General features: G+C 47.3%; 2 protein-coding genes and 2 long non-coding RNA genes across 5 annotated transcripts; 2 read left to right on the top strand and 2 right to left on the bottom strand.

Annotated features, from left to right (window-relative positions):
• Nucleotides 1-1,098: 1,098 nt before the first annotated feature.
• LOC140223042 (uncharacterized) lies at nt 1,099-5,818 on the bottom strand. 2 transcript variants are annotated; one of them, XR_011898429.1, is made up of 2 exons: nt 5,075-5,818; nt 1,099-4,998 (listed from the first exon to the last, which is right to left on the bottom strand). It is a non-coding gene; the product is annotated as an uncharacterized lncRNA (long non-coding RNA). The 2 variants fall into 2 exon arrangements; XR_011898428.1 differs by having other exon boundaries at nt 1,099-5,009.
• A 4,001-nt stretch (nt 5,819-9,819) lies between these two features.
• Nucleotides 9,820-10,278, top strand: LOC117860736 (uncharacterized). The gene has a single exon (XM_034744110.1). It carries the CDS (start codon nt 9,820-9,822, stop codon nt 10,276-10,278), a length of 459 nt encoding a protein of 152 aa, XP_034600001.1.
• A 2,269-nt stretch (nt 10,279-12,547) lies between these two features.
• On the top strand, nt 12,548-13,552 carry LOC117860164 (uncharacterized). Its single transcript, XR_004641390.2, has 2 exons — nt 12,548-12,963; nt 13,178-13,552. It is a non-coding gene; the product is annotated as an uncharacterized lncRNA (long non-coding RNA).
• Nucleotides 13,553-13,747: 195 nt separating this feature from the next.
• LOC117860163 (uncharacterized) lies at nt 13,748-15,783 on the bottom strand. The gene is made up of 4 exons (XM_034743405.2): nt 15,177-15,783; nt 14,400-14,661; nt 14,179-14,294; nt 13,748-14,095 (listed from the first exon to the last, which is right to left on the bottom strand). The coding sequence occupies exons 1-4, from the start codon at nt 15,612-15,614 to the stop codon at nt 14,072-14,074; spliced, it is 840 nt and encodes a 279-aa protein (XP_034599296.1). The 5' UTR covers nt 15,615-15,783; the 3' UTR covers nt 13,748-14,071.
• Between the last annotated feature and the right edge of the window lie 3,348 nt (nt 15,784-19,131).

Consider the following 19,131-nt stretch of genomic DNA (forward strand, 5'->3'; position numbering starts at 1 on the left):
TTGCGTTTGCACCATAAAATGATCCCGTGAAATGCATTGCCTAGTATCCTTTCCCTGTAACCTCCCGGGAGGTCAAGCTCTAGGTCTTCATATTGACTATCACAAATCTGCTCTAGGTCAACACTGAAGTAGTCAAGTGGAATCTTCATGCCATAACTTGTATGCACTGACAGGATTGGTAAAACACTCTCGTACGCCACCTATATATATAGGTCTCCGCTATTCAGTACCCAAAGTATAGAATAGCTTATTCCGTGCCCGAGGCTCGTTCCCCTCCCGGTACACACACGAGCGCAGACCAGCCGTCCGTTTTTTTTTTTTTTACGGGAGAGGGAACCCCGCAGATCGGCGGTCGCGAAATTGGCGGACGGGAAGGCCGCGGCCAAGCGCGCCATGGAGACCCTCGTCGCGAACGGATGCACCAACATTCGTGGCGGCCGGCTTAGTAACGCCGTCGCCTGTGTCATCCTCCTCTCGGACGGCCAGGACAACAACAGCGGCAGCGGCGGCTTCTTCCACGGCCCTCGTAGCTTCCGCGCAACCAGCCACGACGTCCTCGTGCCGCCGTCCTTCATGCGCGCCGGTGCAAGTGTCACGACCACGACGCGGCGGCCATGCACGGCATTTCGGAGGTCACGGGTGGCACATTCTCCCTCATCGAGAACCACACGGCGATCCAAGACGTGTTCGCGCAGTGTGTCAGTGGGCTCCTCTCCATCACCGTACAGAGGGCGCGCGTCTCCGTCGAGTGCCTGCACCCCGGCGTGCGCCTCCGCGCGATCAAGTCCGGCCGCTACGAGATCCACGTCGATGCGGACGGCCGCACCGCCACGGTGGCTGTCGGCGAGCTCTACGTCGATGAGGAGCGGCGCTTGCTCCTATTCCTCGACGTGCCTAGAGCCGGCGCCACCGAATTAGCAGAGACAACAAGAGCTGGTTTCGAGACTCCGACCTGGAGGACAGCTCGCCAAGATGGAAGAAGTGCAGGGCCATATTTGTTTTAGCTAACTCGCTTTAGCTAACACCAAGTGAAATAAAATATAACTCTTATTTGTTTTTTCCACGTCTTGGCACATCTTAGCTAACACATCTTGGCACTAGTCTTAAAAACAAGCACTTTATAATTTGAATACAAATATTTCGTGACAGACATGTTATTAAATACAACCTATTGCTATTTGAATACAATGATTTTGTGATTGCCAGCTCATATTGAAATTATTGTGACATGACATGTCCAACATATAAGAACCTTCACTGGGAAAATTTTAAGTATTCAACAGTTGAAGGTTGCAAAATCAAAGTGCCCACGAGCATGACAGAACAAGATTGCATTGTACTGGGAAGGACTCCAGGAGGGTGCTCCACAGTCCACACGTCGAAGAGGAGGATGGCATAGGACCTGGTAGCGAAGCCTCGGCAGGTCGACATATTACCCAAGATGGATGTAGATAAAGATAAGGACGAGCTTTTCTTGACTTGCTGGCATGCTTGCTCATATCCTCCATCAGGCACGAGTACTTACATCTAAGATGCAGCAGCACATGTGCACCCAAATAAAATCTGAAAAAGAAAAGCATATAAAATAATCAAAAACTCCATTGAGGATTAGTCAGACTTGTGATACTGAACAAGTAGATTATTTTAAAGCATAATGCTTAGCAGAAAGATATATGTACGACTGCATATAAGATGGTCCATTTGACATAACGAAATTAGAAAAGTTTCGGATATCAGAAAGGTTTATGAATCATTGTGACATATAGTGACAACTTGCTAACCTAAACTAAAAATGGAGCAGACATGCATTTCCACATACGAATCTTACAGCTGAAAATGGAGTAAGTAAAAAATCAATCCTACTTTATATTATCCATTGTCCATTTTGCACTTCAACTGGTCGGAAACACAAAACAGAGCATCAAGAACACCAGATCAAAAAATCCATAATGTTCTTCCTGGAAAGCAAACATTAGTGCTTCTAGTTCAAAATAAAGCTTTGTGTGCTTCTAATAGCATATTTTCTGATTAGCACCTCAAATTAAAAATTAGAGCAAAATGATCGATCGTCTCTAAAAATGACAGGAGCGTGGATGTGCATTACACCAAGGTTGCATATAACGATGTCACATGTGGATAGAAAAGTTTCTATGATTGTGTAATTGTAAATAATGAAATATAGGTGCAGAAACCTTGCTACATTCCAATTGAAGTGAGTGAATCGTTGCAACTGAAATAAACTCGCCACAAGTGGTGTCATGTCTGACTCTAAGAATAAAAATTCAATTATATGCAAAAAGCTTATCCTGCAAACATTCAGGGTATCATATAGTGATGACGATAGAAAACAATTAGGTGTATATATATTTTTTCTTTTGAGGAAGAATTAGGTGTATATCTTTGATACAACTTGTACATCAAAAGTGATACCTAATCAGTTTCAGTTGAACTAATCACAAATAAAAATCAACCATGTCTGGATTTCCGATCGTAATCTGACCATGCACATACAACTGGTTCAGTCCATTTAGATGCGAAGCTAAAAAGCCTCGACTAGAGAAATACATATGAAAGGCAATCTACCTGCAAAATCCCTCAAACAGCAATGTAGCTGCCACTGAAGCAAAGTATCAACACTCTGAACTAGTAATCAATAAAAACTATTAATCCCCAAAAACAATGGATTCACAGGTTCCACAACCTCAGGCCATGGCACGTCCAATAAAAATTTAGTACCATGGTTATGCAAGATGGATCACATACTAAAAAATAGGATATTGATATAATTTGAAGATATACTAATTACTAGTTTACTGGATTAGTCTCAAATTGTGGATTTTTCATCCACCGACACACGTTAGAATCAATCAACCACTATGATCAGGCAACCTGTAAGATAAACAAGGCATATTGATCAGGCAAACAAGTATCATGAACCACAATGGTTAGAAGATAAAAGCTTCTGAATATTTGAAATTATTTGCAAAGTATATCAATCCAAATATATTAACTCATACAAGCTTAGGCAATCAACCCAACCAGATTCTTCTGGTCATGACAGGGGGAAAAACTCATGGCAACAACTGCTGGATGTACATAAACATTAAGGATGGGATTGATCAATGCTTCTCTATAGCACTGAACCCTGGAATTGAGCTCAATGAGATGTATATCTTTGATTTAACATGTGTAAAAAAATTGATAAATCCTAATTAGTTTCAGTTGGCACTAAACGCAAATCAAAATCAACCACATCTCGATTCCACTCATAATCTGACCATGCACATACTACCAATCCAGTCCATTTAGATGCAAAAGCTAGGAAGCCTCCACTACTGAAATAGATGTATACATGTAATTTGTATATTACAGGGAGATTTCATCAGAGCATTACAATTGAAGTAGCTACTTAGCTAGGATGTACACAGGTGTAAAAAACAGACTAGGCAGCACATCTAGGTTGTATCAATTGCAGTATCATAGAACATCAAATTTTTATCAATCAGCCGAAGCCAGAGAAATAAAGGTTTCAAACAAAATACCTGGTCCAGCTCAATTGACACTTGCAGGTCATAGAAACAAGAATCCCATCATCTGGGTAACAATACAAGCTTTGGCGCACCCACCCACGGTGCACGTTATCAAGGGAGCAATCTATATTTATGAAGCTGATTCAAGCTAAGAAATGAAGGATTTGGTTGGATTCATATGAGAGGACCCTGAAATTCATACAATGACTAATGGGAAGAAATGATAAGCGCCTTCAGTTAGGAATCAAGCTTTTCTCAGCCTCCTTTAGCCTTCTTTCTGATTAGTACATCAAATTTGGAATTTGCGAAAAATGATTGGCAATCCTAAAGACACATGAACAGGTGCATGGATATCACCTCCCCTGAACTCATGGGATAAATGAATTATCATCAGCACCGTGCACCATATAATCTCAACTGCTGAGGGAATTAATCCAGCTTCTCCGTATAGCATAACCAGAAAAAACAGCCTTGCCATTAACAAATAGTTATATCATACCAGATTTTTTATTGGTTAACAATTAACTATATCCTACCAGCATTCCCACTGTCAAAGGTGAATTTAATTAGAGGTAGTAGTCACAAACAAAATCTATAAAACAATATGGTTCAGAAGTCGGAAGGGGCAAGGAGTCATAAAAATACAAGAACAATTTTTGTTCCTACTAGGAAGATCTGAACTCAATCAGGGGGGGTATCGTACTTGACCTCTTTTATTAAACTGTCAACTAAAATTGATAGTTAAGGGAAAATCGATAGAATATAATCAGTTCAAAGTACATGAGCATGAGTAGAGCATCCACAGTGTTTTGAGTACGTCAAGATCACAATTCCGTGCTCACAGTTGCCATTGCCAGAGCTGTCAAGGACAAGGGATTTATACAAAACAGAGTACAATACTACAATGTATTTCAAATAACAAAAGTTAATTACAGATCATATTAATCAGGAATTATCTCATGTTTTTGCAAGTATGTGCTGCGGGAATTCGAGGACGGAGGGGGAAATAGGAGGAACTGAGCAATTTGGAGCATGGGGTTGTGATTTGTAGAGGATACGGGCAGCTAATTGGACAATCTTGGTCCATGTAAGACCTAGCTGCGACAGAGAGGAACAGGGTAAGAGAATGAGCAGTTTAGGGATCTCACCAATGAAAAAACGCCCGATGAGGAGATCGTAGCAGGGAGCTACCGTACCTGCCATCACTGGATCCGCACGAGTGGACCTGCATGGAACAACGCACGTGAACTAGGGAGCTCCGGATGCCTGTCGATCAGCACTGGTCTTGATCTGGTGTACCAATCCCTGTCGTGGCCAACCGACCGGCTTCCGGTGAAACCCTTACCAAAGGCTCCCTCCCCTCATACTGACGGAATCACGGAAGTACCGGAAAACATCCTGAGATAGGCCAACCGACACAGCCGGAGCCCGAGATAGTAGTGGCTCTCCCGGCTCCTCCCCCAACTTGCTATTACCGAACTGCCCATCAATTTGGTGAAAATCACACCAAAAATTGCCACCCAAAGTCGTGAGTCGCGTCGTACCTGAAGGTTGGAGGCTTGCCGGCAGCTGGGACTCGCCGTCCCTTTCCATGGCTAGAGCGAGAGCGCCGCCATCGATCGACCTGGCTTGGAGCGATAGGGGAGCAGCTGCGGCCTGTGGGAGCTGCCACAGCACGGCATGGGGAAACGCCGCGACGAGACCAGCGCGGAGAGACGCAGCGCGGCGACGAAGGAGGCGAGGCGATGCAGCGGGCCAAGAGCGGAGCCGTCATATGGAGAACCCGCCAGGCAAGTGGATAAGGAGAGACGAGCGGCACCGTTGACGACCGGCAGTAAAAAGGTAGGAAAGTGCGTATCTTTTCAAAAGAAAAGTTGGAAAAAAAAAGAAAAAAATAAGAAGAAAGGAGGTATAAATGGAAAATAGAAAAAGAGGTTAATCTATAATTTGTATTTCATTAATTTTTTCATTCCTATATGAAATCACATTGCAAATTGAATGGAAAATAATTAAAACTCATATGTATAACCAAATCAAATAGGGCAAGGGTAAATTGGACATTTGGCCTATTTCATCCATTCATGAAAAATAAGAGGAGCCATTTTACCAAATATTTTTTTCAAACGGATTAAGAAAAAAAACTGCTCCACCAGAGAAACCATAGCTGGAGTCGTTTCAGCTATAGACGGAGCCCTACCAAACGAGCCCTGCAATTAGGCACAGTGACGATGTGCTCCTCCCTTGCAATCGTTGAGCAACCAACCACTTTCCTTCTGACGCGTAGGTGAGATCACACCCTACTAGAAACATGACATTCATTCTTAACGTTAGTACGGACGACTTTTCATCCGGTATTAACACACGCGAAATTAGTGCTGGGTAGAAATTTTCAATCCTCGAAGGCCTTTTAGTATCGTGTAATATTATTGCCCGGTAATAAAAGGCCTAAACCATTCAGTATCGTGCAGTAACACCAGTACTCCATGGAGTACCATTTAGTACCAATCAATAACACCATTTTAGTAGCGGGCAGTGTTATTGCCCGGTACTTTCAAAAGAAAAGCATATCTAACTTAATCACATGTGCTGTGTGTCGGTGTTTTAACCCGGCAACCTACCAAGGGAGTACTTGAGGTAGAGTTTTGGTTGGTGGGTGTCGCCGAAATTAAGAGCTCGATGGTGATGTAGGTATACGATTTAGACAGGTTCGGGTCGCTAGATCGCGTAATACCCTACGTCATATGTGTTGTATACTCGTATTGGATTGAACTTGTTTTGAGGGGCTCCCTACCCGCCCTTATATATTGGGGAAGCAAGATTACAGGGTAGTTGTCGTATAGGAGTACTAGTCGAATTCGATTAGAGAGTTCTACTCTAACTCGGAAGAGTAGTTTCCATATCTTCGACTAGTCTTCAGGGATCCATGTAAACTACGCCACCCTGTATCGTAGTCTCCATATCTTGATACGTTTTGGTGTACTTCTCCTTGGCTGGATCCGTATAGGTTTTCTAGTGGTCCCATAGGTGTATGGCCGACAAACCTTTGAGTACTTCGTAGTCAAATGTAGCAGCCGCGAGTACTTTGCAGACGTGCTTGACTAGTTTCTAGTGCTCTTTGAGTACTTCAGTGGTAGCTAAGTCTTCGAGTACTTGTGTACTGTCATGCGGCTAGAAGGTACTCTAGCTGACATTTGTTTTTGGAGTAGTCTTGTCTCGAAATCTTTATACGGAAGTGCGATGAAAATCACACTTCATATGGAGTAGCCCCTGAGCCTTAGGTTGAATTGAAGAATCAGGTTGAGGATCAATCTGCAATTGTTCCATCTTCATCTTTATCTTGAAGAAAAAGAAAAATTTATCCAACAGACACGGTATACGTAGCCTCCGAGCCGGTACACGACTAGTTCCAGGAGGTATAAGGATCTTATCAACCATGGCCGTTGAGTCTTTATCAAGTTGGAAAGAAACTGACTTCCCGTGGATAGGCTCGAAAATTTTGCTGTTTGTTCGGGAATACCGTGTTGTTGTTCCGGTAATTTTGTCTCTGTTATAAAAGTTGGGGGAAAGTTACCCCCCGACTCTTAAGCTTTCATTCGCATCTACTATTTGCTCTAGCCAACAAACCCTAGCCCCCAGCGTTGTCGCCATCGCGCCTTAGGTTGCCAGCGCCACCACCGTTCTGCTCTATCATGGCCACCTCCGCTCGTCCTCCAAACCAAAACTGAGATGGGGAAGAAGTTTGAAGGAACCAAGAAGGGATCCAAGGGAGATGCCAAGAACGGAGCCTCTCGGAAGGGCAAAGAGCCCCAACTACCGCCATCGAAGCGTGAGAAAACGAACCAGACTGCTCCGCCCAACCAGGTAATATCTTGGACATGATCGACTATGAAAGAAGCAGAGATCCAAGCGTTAGTTGATGCCAAACTGCTGCAAGAGCGAGTAGTTGTGGGGTGGAGATGTGCCGTCAACAATCCATGGATGTTCGAAGAGCATCCCCAGGAAATGGTAATCTTTGCCCGATTTGTGGAATGTGGACTCGCTCTTCCCACCTCTGATTTCTTTCGGGGCCTGCTAGACTACTATTCTTTGCAATTGGTTCATCTGAATCCCAACAGCATTTTGCACATTTCCATATTTGTTCACTTGTGCGAAGCTTTCCTGGGGGTGGATCCGCACTTCAATCTTTTTCACAAGATTTTTCATCTGAAGCCACAACCAAGTGAAGATGATATGCAAGTTATTGGTGGTGCTGACTTCCAGATTCGCGAAAAGTACTCGGATCTGTACTTAAAATACGAGCTGGTGTCATCCCATGGCAGTTGGAAGGAGAAGTGATTTTATATTGAAGACCACGAGCCATCTGTGCCCAAGATAACTGGTCATCGTCCAACGTATAGTAGTCGGTGGCTTGATGAACCCACCATTATTGGGAGTATTCAAATACCCGATCTGCTAAAGAAGATCGCTGAACGGAAGAAGCAAGATGTGATAGGAGTAGTCGTGGCTCGCAGTTTCCTGAAGAAACATGTGCAGCCGTTGAAGCTTTGGTCAACTCCTGGGTATGAGTACTCTGGATTCGACGATCCTTCCCGAATGTCATCTGAGGATATTTCTGATGAAGAGGTGGAGGTTTGTCTGAGCCAAATGTTCAGAGAGGTTGATGATATGCCCGTAGTGGTCAAGGAGTTCAAGTTCAACAAACCAAACGAGCTGAAATGAAGTAAGTCGTTAACACTTGCTACGCTTCAAGGACTCGTAATTGCGATTGCCTAGGGATCCTTAAGTCGAGGAGGAGGATGATGATGATGATGAAATTGAGGCTTTCAGCAACTCTGATTCTAATACTGAAAATGACTTTTTGATGCAGCTGCAGGCTTCTAAGAGAGGCAAGTAGTCTTCTGACACCTCAAAACGGCCTTCAGAGGGAGATGATGCTGACGAGCATATGGCCCCGTTGCCGAAAAAGCGACGAGCAGGAGGCAACGGGGCCGGAGCAGGCGCACCGGCGCGGGAAAGCGAGGCTGGAGCAGGTGCAGGCAGCGGTGGGATACAGTGGCTCGGCGACGGTGGGATGCAATGGCTCGGCGACAGCGGGATGTGGTGGCTCAGCGACGGCGGGACAGGAGCTCAGCGGTGGCGCACGGAGGCCGGCGGCGCGGGAGACGAGGCGGGCCTCTACCTGCTGGTGCTTTTTTATTTTTTTAGAAAACTCTTCTATCCCAGTTGGTATTTCCCAACCGGAATAAAAGGGGTCTTTAGTCCCGGTTGAGTGACCCGGGACTGAAGACCCCTCCCCTTTTGTCTTAATTGCTCTATCCCGGATGCTTTTTTTGGGAGATTTGCTCCCTACCAACTAGGACTAAAAGTGAGTTCTCTACCACTGTATCCATTCAAGTGTCTGAAGCCTTCGGTCAAACGAACGAATGGATAATATCCATACAACTTTCATCCCTGGTGGAAGATATATTAAAATGGAGAAATAATAAGGACATATGTATGGGTGCTTTAGATGTTTCAAGAATACGCAAGTTACTGATACAGTTTCCTGTACACGTGCAGAATCAAGCACTATTTCCTGAATTCTCCAACTTTTCTTTGTTTATCGCCTTGCCACAAAAATCGAGCAAAGATATTCCAATTTTTGCAGCACACCAAGGGGACATCAGAAACTTGTGCCGCAAATTTTTCTTTATAAACAACGTATTTTTGCAAGTATATGCTTACATTCATGCAATGGAATCCAAGCTTGTATAATACAAAATGTAACTAATTAAACATAATATTACTTCCAAGAAGCCAAGAATGTGTAGCTGTACTTGAAAATTAATATTTAATTTGAAATCGCAAATTCCAGAACCATATCTTGAGAATTTCATGATTACTAATGTTGAAAATGTCAAATAGACTTGTACATGAAAAATCCATTATGTCATATCCACAAAATCGGGACTCAATAATTCAAGTTAAAATAGAGTAACATTGCAAAACAAACAGAAAATCAGGCAGCATTATGGACGTTGCAATAGGAACTTTATTGACTAGAAATAAAAGGAATTAAAATGTAGCATAATTCCTTTACATCATGGACGTTTTGATGGAATGCCATTGCCACAAAAATAAATGCAATTGAATTCTGATTAATTGTGACTTGCATGGATGCCTGGTAATTGGTCTATATAACACAGACGCACACAAAGCTACAGGAACCAGATTAACACTCGATTATCCCATCAGGCTGAGCTTGATCATATACTTGTGCAAGAAACAAACCCATTCACAGGCAGTAACAATGTCCAGCCACTTTCTCCTTATTGTCCTCGTGGCTTCCATCCTTCATGTGGCATATGCTACAGCAGCAACAACTTCGGCGAACTTGACAGCAGATGCGGCCGCGACGGCGTACGACATTCTAGAGAAGAACAACTTACCACGTGGCCTTCTCCCAAAGGGCGTGCAGTCATACAATCTCAGCCCAGATGGTAAATTTGAGGTAACCCTTCCTGGCGAGTGCGACTTCCCCGTCACCTTCGGTGGCCAAGATTTCAAGTTTCGTTTTGCAAGCACAGTCGGCGGCGTCATCCAAGCTGGATCCATCCATGAGGTGTATGGCGTGAGGGTGCAGATCAAGTTTGGGTGGCTTGGGTTAAGACAAGTCGATCGTGCTGGTGACCAGCTGACGCTCCAGGTGCAGCAGTTCACGCAAACATTTCCAACTAGCACCTTTGCCGTGAGCCCATCCTGCAGCTAAGGGCTACGATCGATCTAGTGCAGGAACGTACGGCAGACAGGAGTCATGCGTAAACTGCGGTGACTTGTCGTTTCGGGCATGTCTTGACTGCATTTCATTATTGCTCCTTAATTTTTGATGCCCTAGTATAAACATATTGCCTGTTCCTGAAGTGCTGTAATTTGATTGATTTTGTAATAAAAGCTGAATTTTATGTCTTGGACTGTGCACCAAAACTACATGTAAAAGATCAATTGCCTCTTGATTACATGCGTGTGCTACTTCAATGGACATATATTTTTCTTAATTACAAAATCGTCTCATTTTAGTATGACATTCCTCCAGCAAAATAACAAAACTAGCTGTTAGCTAGAAATATCATTTGAATTTGACGGAGCTAGTAGAATGGAAGACAAGATAATAACATGAAACGTCATTTAAGCTTGCATGACCTTTAAAAACCGACAAGATAATAACAAGATAATAAGCTGGTAATTGCATGACAAGATAATAACAAGGAGAACCAAGGCACTAGAGGCAAACCTATCAGCACTGCAATCCCTTTGGCAATTCTCCTAGCAACTTTTGGGTCGGAGTCATCATCTATCTTTATAAGAGACTAGACCACCGATCGATGATGGGTGTTGTGGATGGAACATGTCCCTGTTGAGTGATGTGTGGTGAGCTAAGGGACTATGAAAAAAATAAAACAGTGGTTAGGAGGTCACACAACGTGGAGGAAGATACGGTAGCCCGGTGGAGATATGTACGTTAGGGCATGTACTGGAGGTGAACGGGGTGGTGTAACGGCCGCAAGGTCTGATAGAACATCCCCAAGTTACCAACAATGACTACATCTCGTGTGAGATACAGGAGATTAATTGCTGCTTAGGAGTTCCGAAAAGTCTAAATTTGGATAGCCAAGAATAATTGTAATGGGACGACAAAAAGAGAGAAAGAAAAGGCATCTGACACAGCAAGGTCTTTCACTCCTCCGCTCATCCCACTCCTCCTCCGCTCCCGTCGCCGATAGGCGGGTCCCGCAAGTCATCCCCAACCTCCGTCCATCTCCCGCACGACTCCTCCGCATTGGCCGCGCCGCATATCTCGTGCCCGAGCCGGATGATCCAGGTCTGAGTCTTCCCTTAGTTTGAGGACCGTACATTAACCATGTGCTCCTCAATGTTTGGAGCGACAAGGGATGGTTGCTGGAGGACCGTGAAGTGTGCTCTACGAAATGTTTCCTCATCAATGTCCATCCGAGCGTTCCTCCCTAGTGAGCTCTTTCCCTTCAGTATCCCCTCATAGCGTGATACAGGGACTCCAATCGAACTTAGGTTGTCCATAAAGTCAACACAAAACTCAATTACCTCCTCTGTTCTATATCCCTTTGCGATGCTTCCTTCCGCACGGGCACGGTTACGAACATACTTCTTCAGAATTTTCATAAACCTATCGAAAGGGAACATATTATGTAGAAGTACAAAACCAAGAATAAAATCTCTTCAACAAGGTGGACTATAAGGCGAGTCATGATATTAAAGAAGGAAGGTGGGAGGACCATCTCAAAGCTGACAAGGTATTGCACCACGTCCTTCTGTAGCTTTAGTAGATTGTCTGGATGGATTGCCTTTATTGAAATCATGTTGAGCAATGCACATAGCTTCATGATTGCCATTCTTACATTCTCTAGAAGAATAACCCTCAATGCAACAGGCAGCAGTTGTGTCATGAGGATATGATAGTCATGGGCCTTCAGATTTATGCATTTCTTCTATTTCAAATTTATTAATGCCTTTATATTCGAGGAGTAGCGTGATGGGACCTTGATATTATTCAAGCACTCAAACATGCTTTCTTTCTGTTTGTTGCTAAGAGTGTAAATGGTAGAATGCAAGTAATGCCATTATCTATTTTTTTCGGATGTAGGGCATCTTGTTGTTACATACGTTTCAGGTTCTGATGTGCTTCAATTGTATTCTTTGCCTTTTAATATACATCCAGGAAGATAAGCACATTCATGCAGAGATTTTTGAGTTCTTGAATTTGAATTGAAGTTTAAATTTCGAAATTTTGATTTTATTTCAAACTTTTCCCTTTCTTTCTTCTTTCTCTTCTCTTTTGGGCCGCACCCTTCCTTTTCTCCCTTGCAGCTCAGGCGGCCCACCTTTTTCTCGCTCCAGCCCAGCAAGCTCGCTCGGCCCATTCCAACTCGCCGGCCCATCCCACACCTCCTCCGCTCCAGTCGCCGACAGGCGGGTCCCGCAAGTCATCCCCAACCTCCGTCCGTCTCCCGCACGACTCCTCCTCCGCATCGGCCGCGCCGCGTATCTCGCGCCCGAGCTCGAGACCAACGAGTACACTTGTGTCACGTTTACTCGAATCGGGTCGGCAAATTAGAGTTGTAATCGAACTCGCCGATCGACGAACACAGATAAAACTGAAGGCGTTTTGGGATCGATCTCATCACTTTTGTCCTCGAGTTGCCCCCTCATCCTGCCGGCCGCCGGGACCCTGCCCTCGCCGTGCCTGCTGTTAGGTTCCGATCCTGGTCTCCGCCGGTCCGGCCGGCGTACGTCGACCGCGATGGCCTTCCCTCACATGCCGTTCTTAGTACCCGCCAGGCCGCGGGGGAACCTCGCGTACGTGGATCTGGAACCGAGGCCGAGCCAGGCCACCAGGAAGTTCCTCAGGCTCTTCGCCACGGTACTCTCCTCCGATCCCTTTCCATCCCTGGCAATATATCCACCTAAGGTCAACTGCACTCAGTTCTTCTGGATCAATGCTTGCGGCGGATCACAATTCTCAACATCACAAACCGTCGTTAGCTAGCTTTCTTTTCTTTTTAGAGTTACAGCAGCTTTCTTTTGGTCGACGTACGTTTGTGGTGCTCAAACCTTTGACTTGTGCTCTTTTGTAGTGTTTTGCAGCAACTCTTGGCATTGGGATGTTGGTCTGGTTGTTTGTATTGCGGTATGCATACCACGATCCTGAGTTGGAGAACAACTTCGGAATGGTAGCGCTCTCCTTCGTGGCTCTCCTTCTGATGGGATCCGGCTTCCTCATTACGCTTGAAGACGGAGAGGCATATGCGTAGCTTGGCTTATGCTGGTAGTATTTCAGAGAGAACCTTTTTCTGATTCTTGGAAGCTAGAGGTTACCATATTAGCTTCTCACTTCTATGGTAGCGGTTGGAAATTAGCTCATTATGCATTCTGCTTCATGTCTCCTCATTGCAAGGAGTATCTCAATAAAATCCACCATGGCTTGCTTATACCCATTCAGTATTGTCTAATTCTATATAGATTTTTTTTATTTTTCATTGAGGCTCCCCCTACCCACATGTTTTATGCAATTTGAGCATGAGTGTTCCACCTGATTTTCTGTTCCGTACACATTTACACTTTGAAATTGCTGGAGGACAGTTGAGCTGATATATGTTGTAAATTCATCAACGCATCGCAGGCTCAAAAGACATGAGGCTGTGAGCTAGTAAAGGATAAGAACATTTCATTTCAGAACATCTCAGAGAACATTGTGAGAATATGTTGCATTTGATACAATGCATCCTTTTGCAAAAACAAAAAGCGGCATGAGTAGTGAACTACTGGTCAGACAATTCCATCAACAGCGAACATCATACGCTGTTACACAATCCGGGGCTAAGAATAATGTTGACAGACTACTCACAGCTTGATCAAAAGAACTAATCCAAGAGAAGCCAATGTACAGTTGAGCACAATTTTGTCAAAGAACTAATCAAAGCTACACTTCTGGAATGCCACGCTCATCTCAGTATCGCCGCATTGCACAATCACATATCACCGTCAAAGCAAGCCTACATAACAAAGGTCAAAGGCTCACAATTTTATATAGAAAGTTGGGAACAAATAAAATAAGATAACTATGGCCTACACTTACCCATATGAAAATGGAAATGTGTAGAGTGGCTGAAATAAAGACCAATGCCCGAAAAGCTACTGCTGAGTGTGGGAAGAGCGACCAGTGGCAGTAAAAGATCACAAGAAGTGTGGCGGCTGCAAGGAGGAGCATTCAATTAAATTTATTCATCAGAACTAATAAACTACCAACCTACAAGTGACGCCATCTGGCAACTTGTATAACAAGAGATATTTTCATACCTAGCATGCCAATGCGGCTGACGAGCCGGGTACAAAAATATAGAATCCGGGATCGTACGGATAGGCAGGGCACACCAAGACCGACCAAAAACCAAATCCAGGAGAACGCGAGGCCTGCCGACTCACGGTACGAAGAAGAGTAGGCGTCCTCCTTGAGCACGCCATCCGGCCCCATGTAAGGAAGCATAGTCAGAGAGGCGAGCAGGGCACAGCTCTGCATAGCTGAACAGCGTGCGGTCTTCTCGCTACGCCTGTCGCTTTCCTGTTGACAATTAGGAACCATCAGTTGCCCCTCGAGCCCCCCAAAACAGAAGCTCGCAGACCCACCCCAAGCCCCCCAAAGACTAGGCGTCAACCTGTGCCAGATTGCCACGGTGGCTGCATTAACCCGCCCGTGAATCCCGAAGGCTGGAGTTGCCACGGTCGTCAGTTCATCAAGCTAATTGGCACACGCAAGGACCGGGACACTCTACGTGTTCAACTCGGCGCGCCGTGCACACCGGGTGCTCGATCGAACACTCTACGTGCACTTCCGCACGGCCGGTACCACGGCAATACGGCATAACTGGCAGACAAACAACCCGGCGCGTGCGAAGGCGCACCCCAGGCGCGCGGTCGAACACCTGGCGTGCGCACCCCAGGCGCGCGGTCGAACACCTGGCGTGCGCACCCCCACGAAACCGGCCGCAAGCAAAGCCCGAGCGCGGCAGCCGTCGCCAGTCGAGCCAAGACGCGACACATCAAGAAGGCAAGAACGGGTCCTCTCTGACAGCATACCTGACCGGCAGCAGGAAGGTCGGCGACCGTCGCCTCATTGCCGACGAGTGGGGCCTCCAGGTCCGGTACCCTGCCGCTCCGCCTCCACTCCTTCCACCACGCCTTAATGCGCCCACAGCATCCCCTCGGCCGCGCCGCCTCCTCCTCCGAGCCCGCCCGCGCCGCCTCCTCCTCCGAGCCCGCCCGCGCCGCCTCCTCCTCCGCGCCCGCACGCACCGCCTCCTCGTCCGCGCCCGCCCGCACCGCCCTGACCGCGGTCGCCAGGCGGATCACATCGCACGCGTCCTTCAGAGTGGTCGCCGCCCCCCGCAGCTCTTCGGCGGCTCCGCGCAGCTCGACGACCGCGTCCTCCGCCCGCCGCAAGAGGTTCTCGGCCTTGCTCAGTAGGGTTGACTCCGCGCAATCGGCCACCGCGGCGGTCGCCGTGGCGGCGTCCATCTCCTCCGCACCGCCTCCTGTAGCGTCTGGGGTTTGTTGATTCGGTGGGGGATTTGGGAGGCGAGCGAGGAAGGAGGTGGAGAGCCGAGAGCGAGAGCGCGGGCGGCCCAGCGGGGAAGAGGAGAGGGCGAGAGAGGGAGGGGGAGCGCTGGTCCGGTCGGGTCAGGCAGCTTATATTAGCCTGAGCCAGGGGGCTCCGGTTGGGGCCTCATTGGCGTACGTGCCTGCACCGTGCGGCCGTGCCAAGCAGCCGGAGTCCAGGGCTCCAGGCCGCAACGTGTCGTCGGGTGCCCTCCGAGCCATTCTGTTCCAGGTCACGCTAGCCGGAGCGCGTGTGCGATCAGCAGGTCTGCGTGCACGCGATGCGCGCCGGGTGTGCAGTGGGATCGCCTGCTCGATCCATTCCGACCCCAGGCGCTCAAAATCAAAGTAGCAGAGCGGTACGCAGACACGCGCTCGCTAGGCAATTTGCATGCTTATGTGATCCGATGTGTCATAACAATAGGCCTTGTCTGCCCCCCCCCCCCCCGGTCCTGTCACCTGTGCCGCTGGGAATCTACCCTCGCCGTGGTTAGCTGCCTGTTCGCTTCAGCTTATCAGTCGGATTATCAGCGTTTTTCTCTCACAACAAATCAGTTGTTTCAGCTTTTCAGCCGGCTTATAAGTCCAGCCGAACAGGGCCTAGGTTTCGAACCAGGGCCTCCGGTCCGGCCAACCCGGGCCGTGCGCGCTCCACGCGATGGCCCTCCTGGGCATGCAGCCAACGATAAGTAATCCCGAGACCAAGCGAGGTCACCTGGAAATTCTGCAAACCCTTCATGGAGGTACCGAGGGTGAGTTTGGGAGGGCTCCGGCTCCGCACGATCATCAAGGCACGGAGAAGTCAGAGCCGCACCAAACGGTGGAGGAGCCGGAGCCGCTTTTGGGCATCTCATGGAGGAGCCGGAGCTCTTTTGGGACTGCATGGATCGAAGGAGTTAGAAAAAGGGGCTCCGCGGCTCCGGCTCCATGTGCGGAGCACGCACGGAGAAACCTTCCCAAACTCGCCCTAAATTCGTTTCCCCTCCTCTGTTGATAAACCCAGATGATCATGTAGCAACTCCCTCGCCATCTATTCTTCTGAATCCACAGTAGGTTGAATGCATAAGCTTAGATCCCCATCGATTGAAACCATCATTGACTTCCACATTTTCATGTTTTAAGTTTAGTGTGTTCACACCATGACATCCTGTGCTTTTTTTCAGGCACCGTGCATGGCCGTACGGTCTACATGAGGAGGCGAGTTGGCCATGACAGTAGTACGGCCGAGTTCTTGGAAAGCTTGGTACGCTGAGAATCTGGAGGCGCGCCATGCCCACACCACGATGGAGCACATCGAAGGAAGCCAGTGTTTGTATTTTACTAATTATTTTAATCTAAAATAGAGAATAAAACATGACATAAACGATAGCATAAACACTTGTGTTTGTAGCAACAAACATAGAGCATGTGATGGAAATAACCGAAAACACAAAATGAACTAGAAAATTTGTTAGAGAATACCTCGAGGCAAGGCCAGTTCCGGAGGAACCGAATGCGCCGTTAGTCGACATCGTTAGTCGAGCCTGTTCGATGTAGTCGATCAGAGGTTGATGCCGTGTAGAGTTGATGCAGTGGAGATGGGTCGTCGGGAAGTAGTAGTAGATGATAGGAACGAGCAGTCGCGCAAGATAGCGCTCCGCAAAAATTTGATCGCCCTAGTACTCCTCGGGTGCAGAGGCTCTGGCAAGGGCGCAGTTTCAGAGTCTTGCTCTTCCGGCAAAAACGCAGTGCGACAGTGGAGGAGCTTCGGTGGTGTGTGTAGCGCGCGAAAGACTAAGAAGGAGCGCCTTTCTTATAGGCACCCTGAGACCTTTGAGCATCCAGGTGCACACCCTAAAAACTTGATCGCCCTTATACTCCTCGGGTGCAGAATCTCTAGCAAGGGTGTAGCTTCGAGGCCTGCTCTTCCGGCAAGGAGTGCCTTTCTTATAAGCACCCTGAGACCTTTGAGAATCCAGGTGAGCTCCCAAAAACTTGATCGCCCTTCACTACCCGAAAACCGGTACTTTGCCGAGTGTTTTTACGTTTGCGAAGTGTTTTACCTCGGGCACTCGGTAAAAAACCTTGTTGTCGAATGCTATCAAAAAAATACTCAGTAAAATAAAAATGACTTTGCCGAGTGTCCAATATCGGACACTAGGCAAACTTTGCTTTGAGCATCCAGGTGCACTGTCCAATATACGTTTCAGGTTCCATGTGCTTCAATTGTATTCTTTGCCTTTTAATATACACCCAGGAAGATAATCACATTCACGCAGAGATTTTTGAGTTCTAGAATTTGAATTGAAGTTTAAATTTCGAAATTTTGATTTTATTTCAAACTTTTTCCCTTTCTTTCTTCTTTCTTTCTTCTTTCTCTTCTCTTTTGGGCCGCACCCTTCCTTTTCTCCCTTGCAGCTCAGGCGGCCCACCTTTTTCTCGCTCCAGCCCAGCAAGCTCGCTCGGCCCATTCCAACTCGCCGGCCCATCCCACACCTCCTCCGCTCCAGTCGCCGACAGGCGGGTCCCGCAAGTCATCCCCAACCTCCGTCCGTCTCCCGCACGACTCCTCCTCCGCATCGGCCGCGCCGCGTATCTCGCGCCGCGTCGCGACCAACGAGTATCTCGCGCCCGAGCTCGAGACCAACGAGTACACTTGTGTCACGTTTACTCGAATCGGGTCGATCGGCAAATTAGAGTTGTAATCGAACTCGCCGATCGACGAACACAGATAAAACTGAAGGCGTTTTGGGATCGATCTCATCACTTTTGTCCTCGAGTTGCCCCCTCATCCTGCCGGCCGCCGGGACCCTGCCCTCGCCGTGCCTGCTGTTAGGTTCCGATCCTGGTCTCCGCCGGTCCGGCCGGCGTACGTCGACCGCGATGGCCTTCCCTCACATGCCGTTCTTAGTACCCGCCAGGCCGCGGGGGAACCTCGCGTACGTGGATCTGGAACCGAGGCCGAGCCAGGCCACCAGGAAGTTCCTCAGGCTCTTCGCCACGGTACTCTCCTCCGATCCCTTTCCATCCCTGGCAATATATCCACCTAAGGTCAACTGCACTCAGTTCTTCTGGATCAATGCTTGCGGCGGATCACAATTCTCAACATCACAAACCGTCGTTAGCTAGCTTTCTTTTCTTTTTAGAGTTACAGCAGCTTTCTTTTGGTTGACGTACGTTCGTAGTGCTCAAACCTTTGACTTGTGCTCTTTTGTAGTGTTTTGCAGCTACTGTTGGCATTGGGATTTTGGTCTGCTTGTTTGTATTGCGGTATGCATACCACGATCCTGAGTTGGAGGACAACTTCGAAATGGTAGCGCTCTCCTTCGTGGCTCTCTTTATGATGGGATTCGGCTTCCTCATTACGCTTGAAGACTGAGAGGCATATGCGTAGCTTGGCTTATGCTGATAGTATTTCAGAGAGAACCTTTTTCTGATTCTTGGAAGCTAGAGGTTA

The sequence above is a fragment of the Setaria viridis genome, chromosome 6 (assembly GCF_005286985.2).
Source record: "Setaria viridis chromosome 6, Setaria_viridis_v4.0, whole genome shotgun sequence".
Taxonomy (NCBI): domain Eukaryota; kingdom Viridiplantae; phylum Streptophyta; class Magnoliopsida; order Poales; family Poaceae; genus Setaria; species Setaria viridis.